General features: G+C 35.9%; 1 protein-coding gene across 4 annotated transcripts in view; it reads right to left on the reverse strand.

Moving 5' to 3' along the window:
* The window catches only part of MAP2K5 (mitogen-activated protein kinase kinase 5), a 228,706-nt gene that overhangs the window by 101,219 nt on the left and 101,143 nt on the right, over nucleotides 1-26,344 (reverse strand). For all 4 annotated transcript variants that reach the window (XM_033108520.1, XM_033108523.1, XM_033108521.1 and 1 more), the window contains 2 exons: nucleotides 4,421-4,494; nucleotides 3,410-3,460 (listed from right to left, as the gene is read on the reverse strand). In XM_033108520.1, the coding sequence (XP_032964411.1) occupies nucleotides 3,410-3,460; nucleotides 4,421-4,494 (125 nt within the window). The remainder of the gene's footprint in view (nucleotides 1-3,409; nucleotides 3,461-4,420; nucleotides 4,495-26,344) is intronic.

The raw sequence follows: 26,344 nt of genomic DNA on the forward strand, positions 1-26,344 counted from the left end.
CTTCACTCTCCAGGTCTCAGTATCCTCATCAGTCAATGACGAGGTTGGACCAGATGACTTTCCAAGTCTCCTACATGCTCCACTGCTTATTGCGCCTGAAAGTTACTGTTTTTGTTTTTCTTTAATGGCTTAGGATCTTAGAAGATGCTCCCTGTCTTTTTCCTAACTTATCATTTTCTTACACCTTACACCTCAGGTTATAGAATTTAGTAAGATTATGTGCTGTGTCTGAGTAATTTGGAAGTCTTCTATACCCTATAATAAAACATACATAATATGAAAAAAATGCTCTGCTTATAATTAGTGAACAAGTCACATTTGGAATGCAGTTTTTATGAATTCATTAATTTAGCACTGTGTGAGAGGCTGGATAGACAGAATGAGCAGAATAAACCTTGCTCCTGTGAAGTTCCTAACCTAGATTTGGAGCAACACAGAACTAATCTGAATATAGTGAGAGGCACAGCAGTAGAGAGGTTAGTCTCTGCAGGCTGATTACTCGGGTTTGAATCCTGACTCTGGCACGTATTAACTGTACGAATTTGGGTAAGTCACTTAACTTTTCTATCCCTTGGTTTCTTCATGTGTAAAATGAGAACATTACCTACCTCACAGGGCTGTTGTGAGGATTTAAAGAGTTAATATATGTAAGAGTTTATAAGAGTAACTGGTACATAGTGCTAATTAAGTGTTAGCTATCATTATTGTTATTATTGTTACTGTACAGAAGTATATATGAATATAAAGTGGGGGAAATGGATATAAAATGAGGGCATTACATAAGATGACCTCTAATTATACATTCCCCTCAATTTATTATTTGTCCTCTACCTCACCTCCTCACCCCCATGTGTATCACGTAACTTTCTATTTCTGAGTTATTGCTCATCGCACCGCCGTTACCTCTCCCTTACAAGTGTCCTTTTCACATACTGCTTGAATCATCAAATTCATACATTGTAAGCCTTATTCTTTGCTAAATGTTTGTTTGGTACAATGTCAGTCTTTATTTTGCCACATCTAATACTGTGGCGATATACAACGCCGTGCTTCCTATTTTGCCCATATCTTTTGTGGATTACAGAGTGGTTCCACTGTACCTGGCTAATGGCACAGAAGGTACTTGGTAAGTACTGGTTGATTAATTGAAAGTACTCAGTTTCAGATACGGCTCTCACTGGCATAGATCAGAGGCTGGCAAATTTTTTCTGTAAAGAGACAGATACTAAAATATTTGTCACTTTGTGGGCCATATGGTCTCTGTTGCAAGTGTCATGACTACTGCACTCTGCCACTGTAGTGCTAAAGCTGCCACAGACAATATGTAAACAAGTGGGTATGGCCATGTTCCAGTAAAACTTTTTTTAATTATATTTTTTTATTGTGAAATACTTGATTCATAAGAAGTTAAAGAAAATATACATACATACAGAAAGGTTTTGTGCATCCTTCACCCAGTTCCCCCCAATGGTAGTATTGCTATAACACAATATCACGACCAGGAAATTGCTGCTGATACAACCTACAGAGTTTATTCAGATTTTACTGATTTCACATGTACTCGTTTGTGTGTGTTTTTACGGTACTATGTAATTTTAAAACTTTCTTTACAAAAACAGGCGGTAAGTTGAATTTGGTCAGAGATTCTCATGTAGAACTCAAAATTACAAAACAGACCAGCTAAAATGAGAATCAATTGTGGTGTTTTTTTGTTTTTTGTTTTTTTTAAAAAAAAGCCCAGCTCTTCTCTCTCATGAGCAGAAAGAAGGCAGGGGTAAATACCTGTAGCAGAATGGTAAGTGTTATTCCCATCTTCCTCCTCTCTCAGCCTCTGACCTCACACCAGTCAGGGAAGAACGTGGCCAGAGAGAGCCTGCTGCACTGACTGAAGCTCGCTGGCAGGCTATCACTCTTTGCTTCCCGGGTAACTTACGCTTTTACAGCGTGACAAAGTTGATGACTAGAATTCATTCACCCAAGAAATAAAGCAGTATTAGCTTTGCCAATCGGAGCTAACGTTTCATAATTTTAATCCTCACATTTTCAATTAACAGATGGACGCATCACATTCATCCATAAACAAAAAAGGAAAAAGTAATTTCTTTAATGTACACCTGGGAAAGACAACTGTAATCTGGATTTGTACATTCAAACATAATGCAATTTAATTATGAGGGCAATTTAAAACTACTAAGAACATGATGGGCAGTTGAGAAATTGTTTCATTTATAGTTTTTTTCTTTTTTTATAATCACAGTGTTCCATACTCTTTCAAAGACTGAAATTGTGGCATTTGGCAGGGTTTTAGTAATCATAAAGGTGGCTCACCAATGTCAGCCAACCAGGTAGTGCCAGGAAGGAGGGTGATTAAGTTTTATAAAAATAGATATGATGACTTTAGTGGCGAATATATATATATATATTTTCACATTACCTGAAAACTGAGAATTTTCTTTAAAAACCATACAAGACAAAAATTAAACTAGTCTGGTATCTCAATTTAAAAAAATGTGCTGTACTGTTCTCAGAATAAGATCCAGGGTTCCATCCACACTAACACTGTTTAACTTCTTGACATATAAAGACTATTATAAGTGAAATGGATTACCGGAGTAAATCTAAGCCCCTCAATAAAAAAAATCTAACCTTAATATATTAAAACAAAACTCTGCTCCCAAAATGATACTAGATAAGCTTTCTTGCTTGTTTCCGCCCCCACTCCCAATCTTGAAGTGATTGAGGAAACTAATAAACAACAGCATTTTTACGGACACAAATAACTTCCCTAAAAGGTAGGAAAAAGGAAAAGGTCAAAACCAAATCCACATTGGCCTTTGAAACAGTTCTATGCTTCTACTTTTTATTCTTGGTTAATTTATTTCAGGGGAACTAAATCAGTTCTCTTAGAATAGGCAGGAACCCAGTAAGTAAACAGAATACAGATGTACAGTTCTGAAGAGAATTGCCTGCTAAACCCTTACATTCAGAGATCCATAAATAAGAGTTGGTCACATCAACGCTTTAATTTTTATCTCGTGACAAAGCATGTTTGTATTCCTGGGAAAAAACAACCAATCTTATTGACTGATAATTTGGTATACCTGAGGGTTATAATTAAATAAGCAATATGGCAAAGTAACCAATATGTTATAAGGTACAATTTTTCTGCTGGATTAAACTTCAAAACTTGAGCAAACCAGTTAAGTCAACAAAGTCAGATAAGTTGGTAGCTCCTGTATAAACCCTAGTATCTTTTAAAAAGATTTAACAATCGAATCATGACTGAATTGACTTTGTAATTTATGATGTTAGGCTAAAGCTGTGGAATTAATTCAAGAATTATACATTACCAAGTACATAAAGATAAAGATGTTGGTTTTAAATGTTATTTTTGCATACGTTTACTTACCGCCATATAAGCATTTGTTCCAACATACGTCTTGGCTATAGAATTCACCAGCTATGAGACAAAACAGTCTGTTAGAACAATATAAAGATAATGTGGAAATAAAATGGGCAATTATTCCTCATTTAACCTACAATCATCATTTCTATAAATCAACTAAAAATTCTGTAAAAGGGAACAAATTTATCTACGAAGGCATTAAAAATGATTAAATCTCTTTTCTTTTGAATGTGATTTTAATTTAAACATGCACAGCATTACAGTTTATAGCAGATAACCTTAAACAATTCACTTCAGCAGGATGCTTACTGCTTTAGTACCCCAAACCCTGATATAAAAAGTCAATTGGAAGTAGAATTTGAACACATTCATTTTTCAGTCAAATGGCTCAAGATGTGAATGAAGCCCCATGCATTACTAGAATGAAACAAACACTAAATACGCTGGAGGGATAACAGACTTTGACAACTCATAATACAACGATGACCTTCGCTTTGGTCTTCATGTTTGGCTGGGAGTAAAGGTGGCTGCAATTCAAATCAACATCACAGCACGCTCATGGGTCACTATCACCGGGGTTCTCAGGGGAGGCCCAAAATGGAAATTAATTAAAATTGGTGCTGCACATTGTAATGGCCCTCCACCATTGTTGCTCCCAATATTAATTTTTATTGTGGGCCAGTTGGGCTCCCCAGGCACAGCTCCCACTCTGCCCTCCCTTTTGTCTGGCCAAAACGCTTTCATATCAAAGCTGCATATCAATGAAGTTTGCTATTCGTAAGTAGTAATTACAATATCAGCAGTTTTTACTGTCATTAAACAATGAACAATCATATTCTGATGGAGGAAACTCTCTCGGAGATTAAAAATGAATAACACACTCCCAGCCGAGGAGAAGATGCAGAGTTCTGTTTGTCTGGCAGCTAGGTGATTTTTCGATCCAGAGAGCAGAATGAAAATAAAAAAGTGGATGTTGCAGAGAGGAGAGCAGAGGGGGAGGAAAAAGAGACCTACCTGGGTGCTAACTCCAAAATCACACAGCTTGACCTGTCCTCTTGTGTTTACTAGCATATTAGAGGGCTTCACATCTAAAAAGGGATGAGAAAGTCCACGTAACTACTTCTGTATCTACAGTGCTTGTTCAATAAAACAAATACACACACATCATGTCACACTGCAGAAATGACATCATCTGTTCAACCTGCAATTCTAGTCACAAATTTAATGCAAAGAATTTTATCTGGAGGCACATGTAAGGTCCTAACTCCTCCATTTCCAACCATTTCTGGTTCCTATAGGGTTTATTTCAAGTGGAAGTCAAATAAAATCTTGGCTTCCAACAACAGTAAATACACCCATCATCCTTTTAGGAAAAGTAGGTAGATAAGAAAATGTAATCTTGCAAAGAATTTCCACAAAAGGCTTAGTTTTGTTCTCAATATGAAAGTATCACTCACAACTAATAAACAGTAAGGCCAAAAGGAAGCCAACAAGGAAAACAATCATTCATATGTTGCTGGTAACAGGTCATATTGGAACAATGAGAAAATGAGTGCAGTATTGCTTTTTTCTGGTTTTTACGTGGCAAATGCTACTTCAGATGATACTCAGAAACTGATCTGAAAGATGTGTGTGCATGCATGCACTCATCAGTCTTTGTTTCATTTATCCTCTTCCTTTACATCATGTTTGACTGCTGCTATAGTTAACAAAAGAATTGACATAGCTTTCGCCAAGGCAGTCAGTTGCTAAATAATGACACAAAGGGTTTCTGTGAAGCATGGTCAATGACAATAGTAAGCCTTTTCAGGAAACCAGGGAGCCCACAAAAACCATCCAAGCAGGAAAGAGCACGCCATTTTTGATGGTACAGAACAGCACCTGCTTCAATCTTTCACCTTCAGTGGCAAAAGTAGTCTGGAACAGACAAGTTGTTATATTTAATATAGCAAATAATCTTAATTACCCCCCAAACTGAACAAGAAACACAATTTTTTACGTAACACTTTAAGAAAACCTGTACATCTGTTCGTCTTTCCCCCTCCCCTCTACCCTTGAAAGGGCACCCCGACAAAGTATCTTGCCAAGAGTAGGTACTTATTTCAAACTTCAAGTTCAAACTCCGTAATTCATAATTACTGAACCCCACCTACTATGTGACAGGCAATATGCTAGGCACTTTCTCATACGTTAGCTATTCAGTGATGCCTGACTGACAGGAGAATGTAAACTCCACGAGCGCAGGGACTTTGGCTCTTTTATTGACTAGAATAAAATAAAATAAAATAAAATAAAATTTTATTGAGTTATTCCCAGCCTCTAGAAGAGTGCCAGGCATACAGTCAATGCACAATAAGTACTTCTTGAATGGATGAGAAAATAAATGAATGGAAACCATGCACATACAGTACGATTTCATGTTGATGATTTTGTTTGTGATCAGGGGGTAGCCGTAGAACGTGTTTCTGGAGCATGCCCTTCAGATAACACATGGTACACCTTCTTCGGGTGGGGGGTGGGGTTTGCTTCTTTCTGAGTACCAGGTGGTAAGCCTAGGCAGGTATAAGGTCTTTTAACAAGACCTTGCCTTGCCTCTCTGCCTCCAGTTTCTCTAATGTCAATACAAATCTTATACCATCAACATAATATAATACTTTTACTACATCATTTCTCTCCTTGAGAAGGAAATTAAATATTCTCTGACACCCTCCTCCGTCCAAATGTGAACTCCTTAAGAATAGGGTTGTGCTTTCATATGTTCAATACATATACATCACAGATGGCCACAGTGGGCACTCAATGTTTGCTGAACTGAAAGAGATGTTAGATTCTACATAGCCTGGTCTTATTTTCCAAATCTAATTCTCATTACAGGCCTCAACTTTGAATATTTTTCTTTTTGGCAATCTGCTCTTTTATTTATTGACACCCTTAAATCACTCTTAAGCCACCACATCAGATGGAGACAGTTAATGAACAAATGTTTTGAGCTCCTGCAAAGAGCTGCCTGGAAATCACAAGGTATGCTAAAATTAACAAATCTGTAGCTTTAATCAGACACACATTTGACTTCAGTGGATCAACAGACAGAAAGAATAAAACAACAAAGTTTCTTCCATATCTTGGCTATTGTAAATAGTGCTGCAATGAGCATAGGGATGCATGTTTTTGAATTAGTGTTTCGGATTTCTTCGGGTAAATACCCAGAAGTGGAACTGCTGGGTCATAAGGTAGTTCTATTTTTAACTTTTCGAGGAACCTCCAAGCTGTTTTCCATACTGGCTGCAACAATTTGCAATCCCACAAACGGTGCACAAGTGTTCCTTTTCTCTGCATCCTCACCAACATTTGTTGTTTGTTGATTTATTGGATGGCCATTCTGACAGGTGTGAGGTGGTATCTCATTGTGGTTTTAATTTGCATTTCTCTGATTAGTGACATTGAGCACCTTTTCATGTCTACTGGCCATGTGTATGCCTTCTTTGGAGAAATGTCTATTCGGGTCTTCTGCCCATTTTTTAATTGAATTGTTTGTTTTTTTGGTGTTGAGTTATATGAGTTCTTTATAAAATTTGGATATTAACCTTATCAGATGTATCACTGGTGAATGTCTTCTCCCATTCAGTAGGCTGTCTTTTCGTTTTTGTTGGTGTTTTCCTTTGGTGTGCAAAAACTTTTTAGTTTGATGTAATACCATTTATTTTTTCTTGTGTTTCTCTTATTTGAGAATATAGATCAGAAAAAATATTACTAAGAGTGATGTCAGAGTTTACTGCCTATGTTTTCATCTAGGAGTTTTATGGTTTCGGGTCTTACATTTAATTCTTTAACCCATTTTGAGTTTATTCTTGTATGTGGTGAAAAAAGGTGGTCCAGTTTCATTTTTTTTTGGAATGTATCAGTCCAGTTTTCCCAACACCATTTACTGAATAGACTGTCTTTACCCCACTTTGTATTCTTGCCTCTTTTGTCATAGGTTAAATGACCATATTGACGTGGGTTTATTTCTGGGCTCTCTATTCTGTTCCCTTGAACTGTGTCTGTTTTACACCAGTACCATGCTGTTTTGATTAGTATAGTCTTGTAGTATAGTTTGATGTCAGGTAGGGTGATACCTTCTCTTTTGTTCTTTTTCAAGATTGCTGTGGCTATGTGGTGGTGTCTTTGTGTGGTTCCATATAAACTTTAAGATTATTTGTTCTAGTTCTGTGAAGAATGCCATTGGTATTTGTATAGGGATTGCACTGAATCTATAGATTGCTTTGGGTAGTATGGACACATTAATGATGCTAATTCTTCCTATCCATGAGCACGGTATATACTTCTATTTATTTGTATCTTCCTCAACTTCTTTAAGAGTCTTATAGTTTTCTGAGCACAGGTCTTTTACCTCCTTGGTAAAATTTATTCCTAGGTGTTTTATTTTATTTTTTGATGCAATTGTGAATGGGACTGTTTTCTTACTTTCTCTTTTTGGCAGGCGATATGCACTCATTCTTCAACGAGGCTGCTGAACTGATCTCCCTATGTTTACATTTGCTCTTCCATTGGCTGTTGAACACAGCAGGTAAAATGATCCTTTTAAAATTTAAGTGAGACCATGTCACGTCTCTCCTGCCAAACCTCCAAGGGCTTTCCAACTCAGTGCAAAATGTGAAGTCCTCGTGACAACCTCTAAGGCCTGCTCCGAGCTGGCTCTCCACTACCTTGTGTTCTCATTTCCCTGCCCATTCTGCTTCATTTCACTCGCCATGTATGCTCCTGCTTTGTGGCTCCATACGCTGGACTGCTCTGCTTCCACATATATATGCATGGTTTGCTCCTTCACTTCTTTTAGCTTTCTGCTCAAATGTTATCTTTTTAAGAGAAGCCTTCCCCAACCACCCAGAATAGACAGCAGTACCTTCCCACACCAAATAACCCCTTTCCTCTCTGCCCTGTTCCAATGTTCTTAACACTTAGTACCATCAACACATTATATCTGCGTAAGTAAATCTGTTCCCTCACAAGTCCTCCTCTCTTGAAGGGTAGCTCAATGAATGCAGAGACTTGATCTGATTGTTCACTACTATGTCTAGAATGGTGCCTGGTGCAGACAAGAAGCAGTATTTGTTGAGCAAATGGTGAATGAACGATCTCTACTGCACAGATGGACAAACATGCTCATCCAGAGAAGCATGGATTTGGCCTGAAAAGGAGCTGTATCTTTTCCTACTTAAAGGAATATACTTCAGAATGAATGTATTTCACTATTAATGAATACAGTTCCAAATGACATGTTTCATTATAAGAAGAATCCAGTCATTCAAAAATACTCACTCAACAAATATTTATTGATACTTCACCATGTGCTAGACATACTAGTAGGTGCTGTGGAGAGAAACATGAGCAAGATTCTGCCTTTCAGGAAAGTGCAGAACCTGCTGGTATATTCTTTGATCAAAAATACTGCACGTGAGATTTCAGGATAACAACACTGCTTTGATATACTCTAAACGGGATTTTCTTCCTGAACAATTACACACTTCCTATAATAAAGACAATGAGAGTTACATAACTAAATAGCTTCCAAGCCTGGCGGTGCATTAAAAAAAAAACCCCAACCCCCCCCCCCCAAAACAACACACACAAAAAACACAACTTTTTGGGTTCCACCTCAGATCTACTAAATAACAAACCAGTTTAATATAGCCTGGTCTTCATACCAGCACTTAGAAAAGACTGACATAACGTGCTGTATTTCCCTTTGATTTAACTGCTAGAAAGTTCAGAATATCAAAAGAAAATTTTCCTCTCCTGTTTTCCTTTACCTTTGAATGTACAGTTTGATGAGTTTAACAAGTGTATATACATCCATGTAACCATACCACAATCAAAATATGAAACATTTCTATCACCCCAAAAAATTCCGTGTCCCTTTATAGTCAACTTAACCCTGACCTCAGGCAACCACTCATGGGTTTTGCTGTTATTGGTTAATTTTGTCTTTTGTACATACATTATAAACTCTATAATAGGTTATTATAATTTTTCCTTTAAACAGTCTGGATTAGCATTTTTATGGTATTTCTCTGTCATATTTAAAGTGGGTATACAGTGGGTCTTGCTTTTTTAACTGGTCTCTGACAATCTGTGCTTTTAAATGTATAATGACCATTTACATTTAATGTAATTATTGATTTGGTTGTGTTCAGCTCTACATCTTACTATTTGAAAAAAGTAACAACTGTTCTTTATTCCTTTTTTCTTCTCTTGCCTTCTTTTGGGTTAGTTGGATTCTTCTCAGGATTGCAAAAGCAATCATAGGCAATATGTAAATGAATGGGCATGCTTGTGTTCCAATTAAATTTTGTTTTGAAGCTTTTTGAAAAAATCATTCTTCTAGGATCTACAATGTGTTTCTTTAACTTCTCAAAGTCTACTTTCAAATAATATTAGGGTATTTTATTTAGAATTTAAGAACATTACAATAGTTATAGTCTTCCTCCCATCCTTCATGCTACCGTTGATTATGCATATCTTACATTTATAAACACATGTGTTGTAAGTTACACAATATGCTGTCTTTAGTTCTGCTTTAAATAATTATCTCTTAAAGAAATTTCAAAGTGAGAGAAAAGTTTTTTATATGTCCACATGTTTACCACTGTTGGTGCTATATATTCCGTAATGCAGATCTAATCATCTATCTGGTATCATTTTTCTTCTGCCCTAAATAATTTTCTTTAATATTTTTTATAAGGCTGGTCTAGTGGCAATAAATTCTCTCTGCTTTGATTGCCTGAAAAAGTCTTTGTTTAGCTGTTGAAAATATATTTACTAAACATAGAATTCAAGGTTGACAAGTTCCCCCATCCTTCTTATTTAAAAGATGTCTCTCTATTATCTTTTGGCATGCATAGCTTTTGATAATAAGTCTGCTGTCATTTTTATTTTTGTTCTTCTTAATGTATTGTTTTCTCTGAATATTTTAAGATTTTAAAAAATCACTCCTTTTAAAATTTTTTCTTTTGATATGCTTTGGTATGGTTTTTGTTTATCATGGTTAGGGTTTATTGAGCTTCTGAGATCTATGGGTTTATGAGTTTTATCCAATTGAAAAGTTTGGGGCCATTATCTCTTCAAATTATTTTTTGTTCCCCTTTCTCACTCCTTTCCTCCTGAGACTCTACTTACACACATATCCTAGACTTCTTGATACTGTCTCAAAGGTCCCTGAGGCTGTGCTCATGTTTTTTGTCTTTTTCCTTTGTGGTAATTTTGGATAATTTCTGCATCTCTAACATCAAGATTACCGATCATTTCTTCTGTAGTACCTAATCCATTGTTAATTCCATTAAGTGAAAATTTTATTTCAGATAATTTACTTTCATTTCTAGATATTCCACTTGGTTTTACGCCTTCCATTTCTCTCCTCAAAATGCTTATGGTTTTTGTGAAATCCTTGCGTATACTTATACTACTTATAACTGTTCTAAAGTCCTTGCCTGCTAAGTCCATTATCTCAGTTTTTTTTTTTTTTTGGGGGGGGGTCCTATTTCTACTGACTGATTTTTCTCCTGGTTATAATCTTTCATCCATTATCAGAAGAAGAATTATCTGTTCACTGATTTTTATCTGAGTGCCAGATATTGTAAATCTTATGTTGTTGAGCACTGAATTTTATTATTATCCTTTAAAAAGTGTTGTACTTGATACTTGCAGGTAGTTAATGTAGTTGCAGATAGCCAGATCATTTTGAGGCTTATTTCAGTTTTTATTTATACAGAGCCTAGAGAAACCTCCTACTCCAGGGCTGGTTTAGCCCAACTATTAAATATTAAAGTATGGCCCTTCTAAAGTCTCTCTTGCATGCAACAATGTATTCAACAAGTTCTTTCCCACTCTGGGTAGATGAAATTTTTAAAATTACCAACCTATGTAAGCTTTGGGAATTATTTAGCTTATAGCTTCCTAGAAATCTTTTCCCCGGAAAATAGTTCATTGTCTGGCTTTGTAAGGTTTCACCCTATGAATGCAGAGGTTGCTATCTGGCCAAAGACTCAAGAAGGTTTGTATACAATTTGTTGAGCTCTTTTTTTGCATAGTTTCTGCCTCTCTAGGACTCTGCCCTATAAATTATAGACATTTTGGCATTCTTGATCTCCAAACTCTGTCTCTTCAGCTCAGTAAGACTTTTGGGTCTGTTTGGGTTCCCCCTCCTTATGCTGCAGTCTAGAAATTGTCTCCAGGCAGAAAGGTTGGGTGATTACAGGGCTCACCTCACCAGTTTGTCTTCTCTTGGGGATTACAGTCCTATACTGCTTATCTAATGTCTGAAACCAGATGTTTCATAAATTTTTTTCAGTTTCCTAATTGTTTTTGGTGGAGGGCAACTCCTATAGCAGTGATCCCTCCCTAGGCAGAAATAGAAATATCCTTTTATTTTAAAATTCCTGTTTGTTTTTTTTGGTCTTTTGTTTATTGTTTTGACCATATATTGCAAGCTGCCTTGAATCTCTTTTTTGAAATAGATGGAGTATAAATAACACTAGAACTTTAGTTAGGCTAAATCTGAATTCCTGTGGCAGAATTTTAAGCAAATGAAACCTTTTTAAATGTTAGAATGAGAATAGCTCTGTGACTTAAGTTTCACTTTATCTGAACAAAATATTCCACCTGATATCTGAGGTAATAAACAATCTAGTATATAACCACTGAACTTATTACTTCCAAGTTCTCATTGAAAACATATAAATGCTACAACTCTCAGAAATAGCTCCAGGAATACTGAATGGTTTAATTTCTTTTTCTGTCTTTCTTTTTTTTGGTTTTGTTTTAATGTCACTCGAAGCCATAGACAACAGCACAACAGATTAGGGAGAAAGATTACTTTTAAGGAGGTAGTTATGTTTATGCTTATTTTAATGCAATCTCAAGTTACAGAAAACAAACAACAATTGAAGGAATACAGCTTTTCATTCAGCTCACTTAAAAGAAACTGTAGCCTTTCTTCTGTAAGCAAAGCGCAGAAAAGATGAGTCATTAAAGTGACTGATTATAAATGGCAATCATCAGGGCAGATGTAAGTCATTTTGGTTTAATCAGGCCATTAATTATTAGAGTTTATCAATTAGTTTTATTGAGGCAAGGGAACTTAAATGAATACTAGCATTGATTTTAACTAAGACATTTTCTCAAAGAAAATACAAATGAGGTATGTAGAATCCTGGAATTACAGGTTCTTTTCATACCACTAAAAAGAAGTTAGCTTTGTCTAATGCAAAACATAAGCCTATAGTGATAAACCAAACTAACTCTAATCCCTTTTTTATTGCATATGAAATATCATGTTTGGTGTTCCTAAATTTGAGGTTTGGTTTTAAGCTATCTTGGTCAAAAGGTCAATATCATGTTGGAGAAAGTGAGATAAAAGTACAATGCAAAGTGACCCATGTTTGATAGCAAATATTTCTTATTTTTTTTCATTTTAGAAAAAAAAATTCAGTCATTTCATGAAGACAGACAAGTCAGAATAGATTTCCCTTGGTCAGATCCTCTCAGAGGAAGCAGAAATGACATGGAAAGTGGGTGTGTGTGTGTGGATATATATATACACACAAGATCAAGGGTGATACCTGATCTTCCTACCTTCACAAGGTTGTTATAAGAACTAAGTGAGACTGTGTGTTTATTAGTGCCTGTCACAGAGCTGGAACTCAATGAACTGTTTTATGAATAAAATGAATGGGAGAAACATTTTGTAAACTTGAATGTACTATGTATACTAGAAGCTATTGCTCTGTAGAACTGGTAATGACAATGACTCTCACCCTAGAAAGTCAGGATGTGGATCACCTAACATACTGGACCAGACCCAAATGCTAAATAAAGTTCACTTTCATTACATGAGCTTTACCTGAAAGCAGACTTCTTCCAGAATGTTAAGTGCTGTTCAAAAAAGAGTTAACAACTACCCAATCACAACACACGTCTCCTGTCACAATACTTTCCCACTCCTTCAGTGAGATTTCACAGTAAGTTGAGTTATTTAATGATGATGTAATGAATATTTGAGTTGCATCAGTGACAGCCCACATAGATAATAGGTAGCTATGATGCAGTTCTCTTTAATGATTTGAAATGCTTTGAAGATTATTAGCAAAATATCAAGGAGCAGGAAGAATGAAAGAACTTACAAATAGAGTCTTGTGTCATGCAGAAGATAATAGGTTTTCTACAGGAACCTGTATCTGAATAAACATCAGCCTTAAAGTGTCATTAAAAATTAAACTTAAACTTACCATATAACCTTTGTCATCACTTTCCTATTCTATCTTTAACAAAGTATGAAATAGCAGTGAATTACACTTATTATATACTATGTATCAACGGTAAATGTAATTTCTTCTCAAAACTGATGTGTATTAGATGACCTGATTCACTGTGATTACAAATGTTTAAAGAAAGATGTTAAAACACCCCAGGTATCTACTCAAGAGAAATGAAACTGTAGAACCAAATAAAGACTTCTATATGAATAGCAGCATTATTCATAATAGCCCCAAACTGGACATAATCCAAATGTCCTCCTACTAATAAATGTATGGACAAAATGTGATATATCCACACAACAGGCAATATTATTCCACAATAAATAAGAATGGAAAGACAGTAATAAAAAACAAAAAAGGCTATTACATATTAATAAAGGGGTCACTATCACAAGAAGATATAATCTTTGTAAATATTTATGCACCTAATATAGGAGAACTTAAATATATAAAAATTAACAGACTTAAAGGAAGAAACAGACAGCATTACAATAACATTAGGGAACTTTAATACCACCCTTATGTCAATAAATAGATCATCCAGACAGAAAATCAATAAGGAAACATTGGCTTTAAATCACACAATAGACCAGGTGGCCCTGACAGATATATACATAACATCCCATCAAAAAGCAACAGAATACACACTCCTTTCAAGTACACATAGAACATTCTCGAGGACAGGTTATTAGGTTAGGCCACAAAACAAGTCTTAACAAATTTAAGCAGACTGAAATTATGTCAAGCATCTTTTCTGACCAATGATATGAAACTACACATTAATCACAAGAAAACTGGAAAATTCACAAATATGTGAAGACTAACCAATATGCTACTAACAACTAATAAGTCTATGAAGAAATCAAAAGAGAAATTAAAATAATATCTCGAGACAAGTAAAACTGGAAATACATACCGAAAGTTATGGGATGTAGCAAAAGTAGTTCTCAGAGGGAAGTTCATAGCATAAATGCCTACCGCAAGAAACAAACAAAAACTCTCAAATAAACAACCTACTTTAAGAAACTAGAAAAAGAAGAACAAAACCAAAAGTTAGCAGAAGGAAGGAAATGACAAAGATCAGAGCAGAAATAAATGAAATAGAAACTAAAAAGACAACAGAAAAGATTAGGGAAACCAAGAGCTGGTTCTTTGAAAAGATAAAATTGGAAAACCTTTATCTAGAACCCAACAAAAAAGAGAGGGGGCTCAAATAAATAATATCAGAAATGAAAGAGGAGATGTTACAACTGATATCACAGAAATACAAAGGATCATAAGAGATTGCTATGAACAATTATACACCAATCAAATGGACAACCTAGAAGAAATAAATAAGTCCCTAGAAATGTACAACCTTTTAAGAATGAATCATGAAGAAACTGAAAATTGAACAGACCAATTACTACTAAGGAGACTGAATCAGTAATTTAAAAACTCCCTACAAACAAAAGTCCAGGACCTGGCAACTTCAACTAGTTAATTCTACTAAACATTCAAAGAAGAATAAATACCAATCCATTTCATGAAGCTAAGCAATACCCTGATCCCCAAACCAGACAAGTATACTAAGAAAATAAAATTATGGGCTAATGTCATTGATGAACATAGATGCAAAAAATCTCAACAAAATATTAGCAAACAGAATTCAACAATACATTAAAAGGATCCTATACCACAATGAAATAAAATTTATTCCAGGCATACAGGGATGTTTCAACATCCACAAATCAATCAATATGATACATCACATTAATAAAGTGAAAGATAAAAAATTATATGATCATCTCAATAGATGCAGAAAAAGCAGGACAAAATTCAACATCCATATATGATAAAAACTCTCAACAAAGTGGGTATAGAGGGAACATACCTCAATATAGTAAAGGTCATATATGACAAGTCCACAGGTAATATCATATCTGTGGTGAAAAACTGAAAGCTTTTCCTCTAAGATCAGAAACAAGACAGGGTTCACTCAACACAGTAATGGAAGTCCTAGGCAGAGCAATTATGCAAGAAAAAAAGATCCAAATTGAAAACAAAGAAGTAAAACTCACTATTTACAGATGACCTGTTATATAGAGGAAACCCTGAAGACTCTACCGAAAAACTTAAATGAATTCAGTAAAGTTGCAGAATACAAAATCAATATACAGAATCTGTTGTATTACTATACACTAAACACAAACTATCAGAAAGAGAAATTTAAACAAATAATCCCATTTATAATTGCATCAAAAAGAATAAAATACCGAGGAATCAATTTAACCAAGGAGGTGAAAGATCTGTACAATTAAAACTGTAAGACACTGATGAAAGAAATTAAAGAAGACACAAATAAATGACAAGATATTCTGTACTTATGGATTGGAAAAATTAATATAGTTAAAATATCCATACTACTCAAAGTGATCTATAGATTTAATGCAATCCCTATCAAAATTCCAATGTCATTTTTCACAGAAATAAAATAAACAATACTAAAATGTGTATGCAATCAAAAAGGACCTCGAATAGCCAAAGCAATCTTGAGAAAGAACAAATCTGAAGGTATCACACTTCCTCATTTCAAGCTATATCGAAAACTATAGTAACATAAACTGTATGGTATTGGCATAAAGACAGACACATAAATCAAAAGAACAGAAGAAAGAGCCTAGAAATAAACCAAAAATATACAACGGGGAAGGAAAAACTAGACAGCCACATGCAAAAGAATGAAATTGGAGCACTATTTTACTCCATACACAAAAACTAACTCAAATGGCTTAAAGACTTGTATATAAGATCTGAAACCATAAAACTCTAAGAAGAAAACGCAGGCAGTAATAAGCTCCTTGATAGGGGGTCTTAGCAATGATTTTTTGGATTGACATCAAAAGCAAAGGCAACAAAAGCAAAAATAAACAAGTGGGACCAAATTTAACTAAAAAGCTTCTGCACAGCAAAGGAAACCATCAATGAAATGAAAAGGCAATCTACTGAATGGGGGAAAATATTTGCAAAACGCATATCTGATAAGGGGTCAATATCCAAAATATATTAAGAATTCATACAATTTAACAGCACCCCCCCTACAATCCAATTAAAAAATAGGCAGAAGATCTGAACAGGTATTTTTCTAAAGCAGACATACAGATGGCCAATAGGCACATGGAAAGATGCTCAATATCACTCACATCTGTTAGAATGGCTATTCTAAAAAAGATGAGAAATAACAAGTGTTGACAATGATGTGGAGAAAAGGGAAACTGTGCACTGGTGGGAATGTGAACTGGTGCAGCCACTATGCAAAACAGTATGGAGTTCCTCAAAAAATTAAAAATACAAGTACCACATGATCCAGTAATCCCACTTTCGGGTATTTATCCAAAGAAAGTGAAAACTAACTCAAAAGATATATGCACCTCCATGTTCACTGCAGTATTATTTACAATACTGAAGATACGGAAACAACCTAAGCATCCACTGACAGATGAATGGACAAAGAATACGTGGTATATACAATGGAATACTATTCAGCTATGAAAAAGAATGAAGTCTTGCCATTTGAAACAACATGACTGAACCTAGAGGGTATTATACAAAGTGAAATAAGTCAACCAGAGAAAGACGAATAAGTATACGTAGACCAGCCTCCTACAAAAAACCAAACCAAACCAAACCGAAAAAACAACATTAAGCTCATACAGAGAGCAGACTGTTGGTTGCCAGAGGTGAGAGGTTGCGGGTGTGTGTCATAATTCCAGTTAAAAGAGAAATTAAGTCAAGGGGATGTAATGTACAGCATGGTGACTATAGTTAATAATGCTGTATTGTATATCTATAAGTGGCTAAGGGAGTAATCTTAAAGGTTTTCATCACAAGAAAGATATTCCATAACTACGTATAGTGACAGATGTTAACTAGACTTACTGTGGTGATCATTTTGCAATATATACAAATATCAAATTATGTTGTACACCTGAAATTAATATAATGTTGTATGTCAATTATACCTCAACAAAAAAAAAATTGAATAAACTGCTGACATGTAACAACACAGATGAAACTCAAAGACATTACGCTAAATGAAAGAAGTGAGATAGAAAAGATTTCCTATTGTTTGATTCCATTTCTATAAAATGTCTTAGAAAAGGCAAATCTCTAATGTCAGAAAATAGATTAGTAGTCCCTGCAGTAAGGGCTGGGGGGGAGGAACTGACTGCAAATGGGCATGAGGACTCATTTTTTGAGTAATGAAAATGTTCTAAAATGGATTATGGTGATGTCTGTACAATTCTGTAAGTTATTAAAAATCCCTGAATTGTACATTTAAAATGGGTGAATTTTATGTTAGTTACATATCAATAAAGGTGTTTAAAAAAATCAGCCTCATGGAAAACAGTATGGAGGTTCCTCAAAAAATTAAGAATAGAACTACCATGTGACCTAGCAATCCCTTTCCTGGGTATCTACCCCAAAAATCTGAAAACATTTATCCAGAAAGATATATGTGCTTCAATGTTCATTGCAGCTTTATTTACGGTGGCCAAGGCATGGAAACTAAAGTGTCTTTGACAGATGATTGAATAAAGAAGATGTGGTATATATACCAAATGGAATACTACTCTGCCATAAAAAAGATGAAATAGTACCATTTGCAACAACATGGATGGATCTTGAGATTATTACGCTAAGTGAAAAAAGTCACAGAAAAAGTCAAGAACCGTATGACTTCACTCATATGTGGGACATACAACTGAAAGCAACAAAAAGCAAGACAAACTAACAAACAAAAACTCATAGACATAGGTAACAGTTTAGTGGTTACCAGAGGGTAAGCAGGGAGGGAGCGTGGTAGAAGAGGGTAAAGGGGGTGAAATATATGTGATAGAAGGAGAACTGACTCTGGGTGGTGAACACACAACGTGGTATACAGATGATGTATTATAGAGCTGCACACTTGGAAACCTATGTAATTTTACTAACTATTGTCACACCAATAAATTTAATTGAAAAAAATCAGTCTCAAACACAATTTGACTTCTTATTAACTCCTCCATAGTTTTTCAGGTGCTTTGTGGTCCCTTTCTTACTCTATAACAAAATATGAAACATCAATTAATTACACCGATCACACATTTTTGTCAATGGTAAAATGGTTATTCCCTCTCAATACTGATACACACTAGAAGGCCTGATTATGATCATAAATATTTAAAGAAAGATACTAATTTTTAAATGTCACTTCTGTGTTTTTAAAATTAATTCCCACAATGATTGAGGCAATGTACACAAAATGGGAAAACTGATTCAAACAGGAAAAAGCTGGTCAAGCAACCACAGTTGCCTCAATAATCTCTGGTAACTGTTCTGACTGATTTTCAGGCTGGATTGTTTTTTTCACTGAATTGACCAAATTGACTGTGGAAATTGGTATCATGTTGAGACAACCCATGTTGCCACCCATAACTGCCTCATGCCGGAAACTGTGTTTTCAACACATGCTGCATCAATTAGCCATTAAACAATCCACATAAACAGCATCAAACTGAAGCCTTGCTAATGAAGGCCAGAGCTCATAAGAGCACGTGCTTTCTGCAGCTCTTCACAAAAGGGTCCTCCGCCCACTGCCCAGCCCTCATCCCCAACACAAACCGGGTCAGAGTGGGAGGCTACCCTTGGTCAGGATATGGCTGGGCGCCCAGGGGGCTGTTCAGAATAGATAAATAAAAGCTCTTTTGCAAAACTACAGTTGGAGTTACCCAATGTGCTCTGCACAGGGACCTACCTATATTTCAATTTCTCGGTAAGATTACTTCCAAATAAAATTGTGACTTTGTAAGGCTATTATATGCTTTTTCTTGTCAGTAAAGGAAAACCATGCAAATTGAGCATTCCCTTTTTAGCTGTGATCTATTCATATCAGGTGCTGGTGATATCTCCTACTTCTACTCCCTTTCGGTCTCCGTTTTGTTTTATACTTAAAACATTTAATTTGCTTTGTGCTCTCTAGTGTAAACCTCATTGAATGCTTTTGGAAAGTGGCATGGTACAGTTCTTAAGGACACATGAGTTCAGTTTTAAAATATGGCTCAGTTGTAAGATGATCATGGAAGCAGAAATAAACTTCTCTTCAACTTTTCCCCTCTACGAAGCAATTACACTGTTTTGCTTGAATGCCAAAAAGCCAATCTGTTTACCAGGAGCCAGAGGACACATTAGCAGGCCTCCACTCTTAGCAACCTCTCCTAGCACTGTGCCAGGGCGCTTCAGCAACCTTCTTTCATTATGCTTAACTGTCTTATGAAAAGACAACTAATATATCTATCTAGTTATTTCTTGGGGACTGCATTCTAATGAATGAGAACAGCAGGTACAATTAAATATAGACGATGCTGACATGCATTACAAATTGATCTGTGCACAACAGGAATGCACTTAAAGAGAAAACCACAATGCAATATAAAGTTATTTTAATCATTCTATCGCATAATAAAGGGTAGGTCATCCAAATATTCTTGCAAAAGCCTTAAATAACATTAAGTAGCACAATCAGCCATTCTAAATAGCAGTTACTGTTTAGTCTCATGATTCAGTTGAGAATGGAGGCAACAAACATGTTTTTCCTCCTTCGTGTATGACAAAGGAGACATGCAGCATTTTCAAGGCTGATACCAAGGGCAAAAAGGCCGGGGCTTCTCAATTCTGCCTTCTCTCAATCCTTTCACTATAAATAAAAGAGGTTCCATTCTAATGTGGGGGATCTTAGATTCTTACTTGGCAACATGTACACATTGTGGTCTGTGTATGGAAAACACCAGCTGTGGAGGAATAAATTCCTGGGAGTCAAAAGGAATCTGTATTTTGCCCGAACTTCCCCAAGTCAAAGACACCACCGATTTAAGACCCCTACTAACTACAAAAGTTTTCCAATGAAAAGGGAAAACTAATAATGGAATACTATTAAATGCATAAATATGTTTTGATTGTAGACATGTCCAGAAGACCAATTGGTAAATTGTTCTAAAGAAATAATAATTACAGCAGATAACAATTTTTTGGCACTTGCTATATATATGCCAAGCGCTGGGCTAAGTGCATTATTATCACATGCATAATTATGTCATTTAATTCTCATTATAACCCTTGAGGTAGGCACTATTAAACCCATTTTATAGATGAGTACGTTGAGACTCAAATTAATGAAATTAGTTGCCCAAAGCAACACAACTAGTGTCTCCAATTTTAACTCTTAAGCCTCAACAACCTGCATTATATTGACGAGATAAATCTCATCTGAATTTATGGGCTGGATTATTATCCTAGCTTTGGCACTGAAGAGCTGGCTGATCTTCACATGTTTTATTTTAGATTTTTCTACTTTGCACAGAAAAGTAGATACAGGAGGGAAGTTTGGGGGAAGGTTCTAACTATTTTCTCACTTAATCTCTTGCTGCTTCTCTTGAGAAACAGTTATTTCAACTATATAACAATAGCTATTATGTGCCAGATACAGTGCTAAGACCTCAGAGGTTAAGGAACTTACCTAATGTCATTAAGTAGAGTTGAATTAAGAGGTAGAAGCAGTACTTAAACCTGGGTCTGACCCTAAAACTAGAGCTCTTCCGTCAGGCTACCAACCACTTATTGCCCTTCTCATGACTAAGATTTTTAATCTTTCTGAGCCTTAGTTTTCGCATCTAAAATTGGGGGTACAATGATATCTTCCGTACAAGGTTATCATGAAGCTTAAGTAAAATAATATACACAAAAAATCTAATGCAGTAGTACACAGACGGCACTCAATGAATGATAACAACAATTATTATTATTATTGCACTCAATCAGAAGGAAATTAATCTTCCAACAGCAAAAGGATGGATTTGATTTCCATGGTGCTGATCACCTAACCTTTCCTTTGGAGAAAGGGACAGATGTGGAGAGGTCTTCTAACTGCTAAACCTTCTGGCAGACTGTTCTATTTAAGGATAAATGTCTTACTTTACTACTAGAAAGGAGAACAAAGAATGACTTTCAATTAAGCCACATTACAAAAAAATATGCATTTGGCATTCAATCAGTATCACACACTAACTGGGGCCTCCAACCTCTACCAACAGAAATGACCCATCATATATGTGCTTGTAGCTGTTCTCCTGATGAGCTCCTAAACCTCAGTTTGCCTAAGAGACAAAGCTATAGTCAGAGCTATCTGTGGGGCCTGCTGAATCAAACATTCATCAGACCACATACAGAGTACATCTTGCTGGGTGGTTGGACAGGGGGTCACCATAAAGGTGAGGGGCTCACTTTAGGGTACCATAAAGATGTGTGAGCCAAATACACAGTGATCACATGATCTGCTTTAATCCCAATACCCAGCAAGGCAGAGGATCTTAGGGGAGGTTACAGGAGTAACTACTGTCCCATTTGTATTCCTTCCCTGTATGGCACATGACCTCTTTTCTTCTCTCTCCTCTAAGGATTCCACTGATACTCATTTTTAGAATGGGAAGGGGAGGTGGCTTGCATGGTAGTACCCCTGGGTTCCTCATCCTCTTAGAGATTTCCTAAAAGGGGTGACCTCTGTCTATGACACATCTTATCACAGATGTATGGGAGAAAGAAAAACTAAGTCCAAGACAACCCTCCCTGATTAAGTAGAGCATCCAAATACAGACAACTACAGAAAGATCGCATTCTTTTATTAAATTAAGCTTTTTATTTTGAGATAATTGTAGGCTCACAGAGATATGATAATACAGACATCCTCTAGTCCCTCTATCCATTTTCTCTCAATGGTAACATCTTGTAAAACTATAGTACAATTATCACGAACAGCAATACAGTCAAGACAGACATCGCGTCTATCACCATAGCTTTTTATAGCCACACCCACTTTCCTCCTGCCCCTGCAAATCGCTAATCTGCTCTCCATTTCTATAATTTTATCATTTCAAGAATGGTATAAAAATGGATCATATACTATGCAACCTTTTGTGATTGGCTTTTTTCACTCAGCATAATTCTCTGGAGATTCATCCAGGTTATGTACATCAATAGTTCATTCCTTTTTATTGCTGAGTAGTAGTATAACGGTATGAATGTACCACAGCTTGTTTAACTCATTAAAGGACATCTGGGTTGTTTCCAGTTTCTGGCTATTATGAATTAAGCTGCCATAGACACTTGAGTACAGTTTGTGTGTGAGCCTAAGTCTATTTCTCCAGGATAAATGCGCAGGAGTGCAAATGCTAGGTGGTGTGGTAGTTGCATGTTTGGATTTTAAAGAAATGCCAAACTGTTTTCCGGTGGCATTTTACATTTTGATCAGCAATGTATTAGTGATCTAATTTTTCTGCATCCTCACCAGCATTTGGTGTTGTCACTATTTTTTTTATTTTTTATTTTAGCAATTGTGCTAGGTGTGTAGTAATAACGCATTGTGGTTTTAATTTGCATTTCCTTAATGGCTAATGATGCTGAACATCCTTTCATGTGCTTATCTGCCATTTGTATGTACTGTTCAATGGAATGTGTCTTCGTGTCTTTTGCTCATTTTCTAATTGGATTGTTTTTGTTTTTTGTTTTTTTACTGTTCAGTTTTGAGAGTTCTTTACATATTCTAAACACATATTCTTTAAAAGAACACTTTTAAGTAATGCTATACAGGGTTTCTTGCTTTTGAAAATCATTACCACAAATACAGAACTCCCTGGTGATTACCCGAGGCAAAGAGAATGAATGACCAACATGGGGAAGGAGACTTAATTCCTAGAGATGTTCATTTGTGTTGATAGAGCTGGAGAAAAACCAACAACCCAGAGTCATTAAACTAGTTTGTTTACCTCAGCTAATGGGTTAAGGCTATTCCCCCCCCCCCCCAAAACAATGTTCATAAGTGATGATCACAGAACTGGCATGTGATTAATACTTATATTTAAAGGACAGTATTTAAAGGATGTAAAAACAGGAGCCAAGGTATAATTGTGCTCCCACCACTAGCACTTGCTTAACATAAACGTCCCTTTCCAGACACCTTTGACATAAGCAGCCACAAAGCTCAGGGAAGGAGCTCCTGCACCTCAGCTCTCTTGTGCTGCAACATAAAACCAACTGGGGAGGATTCCTTTTAAAATGACTGACTGCTCAAACACTAACCAGTTCTTTTAAAACACTGTGTCTGGTACTCCAGATATCAATAATATGGCTTAGGTTATTTCGAAACTCACTATAACCTACGGGTAAGCACAAACTGTATAAATCACTGCAGAAGAGGTTGCCATGAAAGTACTGTGCACATTATGTTTCTTCCTAAGTTACTTAAATTAATCAGGTTACTTTTCTATTGAGAGCAATGCTTTCCAGCAATGTACTCCCTAAAGAATCACTTTATCCAGTAAATGATCATTCCTTAATTTATTTTTGCCAAAAATCCCAACTTTTACATACACTAAGGTATTCTTGTAACACTACCACCTTGACATCAAAATTTCCTTCCTAAGTAATTCAAAGGTTTTATTTCTAACATCGCATGCTTCTTCTCTCATTTAATAAATATAATAAAATAATTCTGGAATGTAATACAAATATTCTTGTAATATTTTTCAAATCTTAAAATTTCCACTGACCTCATTTAAAAGGTATTAGCAAATACATATATGTAACATTTATCTGCCTATACTTTTGGACTATCAGCCTCCAGTATTTTTCCAAATTCCTTCCTTACAGAGGATGCCCTGGCATGGGACCTTCTTGGACCTTTCTTGGCAACTTCCTGTGGATCTACAATCATTTCAAAATAAAAAGATTTAAAAGAAAAGAATTCCTTTGCTTTCCACCTAAGTTGTGACTCTACATGTCCCTTTCATTGTTCTTTGTTAATGATAATACTCTATTTTCAGTATACTTTATAGTTTAAAACCCTTTCCCCTTAAAAACGTCTTTTGATTTGACTACGTGGGATTTCTGGGTTACAAAGCAATCACTTTCTTAGCTAAGTCACATTTCTTTAATTCTCAATTATTTGTGTGCATGTCAGTCTCTTATCTTCCGCTCTAAAATATTTCATATTTTCTGGAATTCCCCTCTTTGAAGGGACACAAAACAGTTTATACATGTCAGGCACATAGAACAGTGCCTGGTACAGAGTAAGTGCTTAATAAGTATTACTATTACTATTTTCATACTAAAATCTACTCTCAAGCATTCTTAATCTCTTTCTTTCTTCTCCCATATGCCTCTTTGATTTGCTTTGTTCCCTTACCTTGCCAACATGTTGTACTTCCTCCAGTCATGAATCACATGATCCAGAATCCTGGTGCTTGAAGGAATCTGAGTGACCATCCAGCCATCCCTTCGGTGTATATGAGAAAACCGGGGCCCAGAGGCAGGAATGACCTGCTTCTCCAGGGCCATAAACTGAGGCAGGCAGTCAGTCGGTGGGACTGAACTGGAAATTTAAATAAAGTTTTATTTCATCTTAGAAACTGAGCTTTTATATTGCCCAATTCAGGCCAAGTCAGTGTTGTGCCTCTGTAGTTCTTTAATAATATCTGAGGGGAAAAAAATGGCTTAACTAAGGAAAGAAAATTCTGTGCAATTTCAGATGCTCCCAATTGCTGGCCAGAGACAATAGCAACTTTTAAGTTTCTCTCTCTCTCTCTCTCTCTCTCTCTCTCTCTCTCTCTTTTCCCTGACATTGCAAATGTCCTTTATATCATGAAGGATTTTTTCCCCCAAGCTACTGAGTTGCTAGACCAAACCTAGGCAGGATTCTCCAGGAGCCATGAGACTGGTAATAACAAAAGTATCACCGAAACCCTTTGAAAGAATGGTTTGTTTTTTTAGCAAAGGGGAAATTTCTTTCTCAAGTAGAGCTTCTTCCGCACTAAGAAGTAAGAGAATGCCTTCTTTCTCTTCCTTTTTTAAAAGCCTGATTTACTCAGGTATAATTGAGAATAAAATTCACCCTTTCAAAGTTTACACATCTATGTGGTCTAACAAACATGTACAGTCATGTAACCACCACCAAAATCAAGATATAGAACATTTCCAATAACCCCCAAATTCCATCAGAGCTCTGTAGACAACCTTTCCTCTAACCTTTGGCAACTACTGCAGTATTTTCCATCCTTCCAGTTTTGCCTTTTCCAGAATGTCATGTAAGTGGAATGACACAATAGGTAGTCCTTTAGTCTGACTTCTTCCTCTTAGCATAAAGTACTTGATATTCATCCACGTTGTGTGTATCAGTAATTTGCTCCCTTTTGCTGCTGAGTAGTATTACATTGTACAAATGTACCACAATGGGTTGTTTCCAGTTTGGGTTATTATGAATAAAGCCACTAGGTGTGGGATTGCTGGATCATGTTGCAGGAAATGTACCAAACTGTTTTCCAAATTGGCTGTACCAGTTTATAGTTCCACCAGCAATGGATGAAAGTTTCAGCTGCTCTGTATACTTGTCAGCACTTGATATTATCAGTTTTAATTTCATTAAAGGACCTTTAATGGAGGTGTCTCAAATGTTAAGAGAAAAAAGGTAGGAGGAAACTTTTTTTAGCACACTGAACTACTGCTGCAAGTTTAAGCAAGCATGACTTCTCTCTTCCTCCTAAAACCCACAAGCAATCCA

Source organism: Rhinolophus ferrumequinum, chromosome 6, assembly GCF_004115265.2.
Source record: "Rhinolophus ferrumequinum isolate MPI-CBG mRhiFer1 chromosome 6, mRhiFer1_v1.p, whole genome shotgun sequence".
Classification (NCBI taxonomy): Eukaryota; Metazoa; Chordata; class Mammalia; order Chiroptera; family Rhinolophidae; genus Rhinolophus; species Rhinolophus ferrumequinum.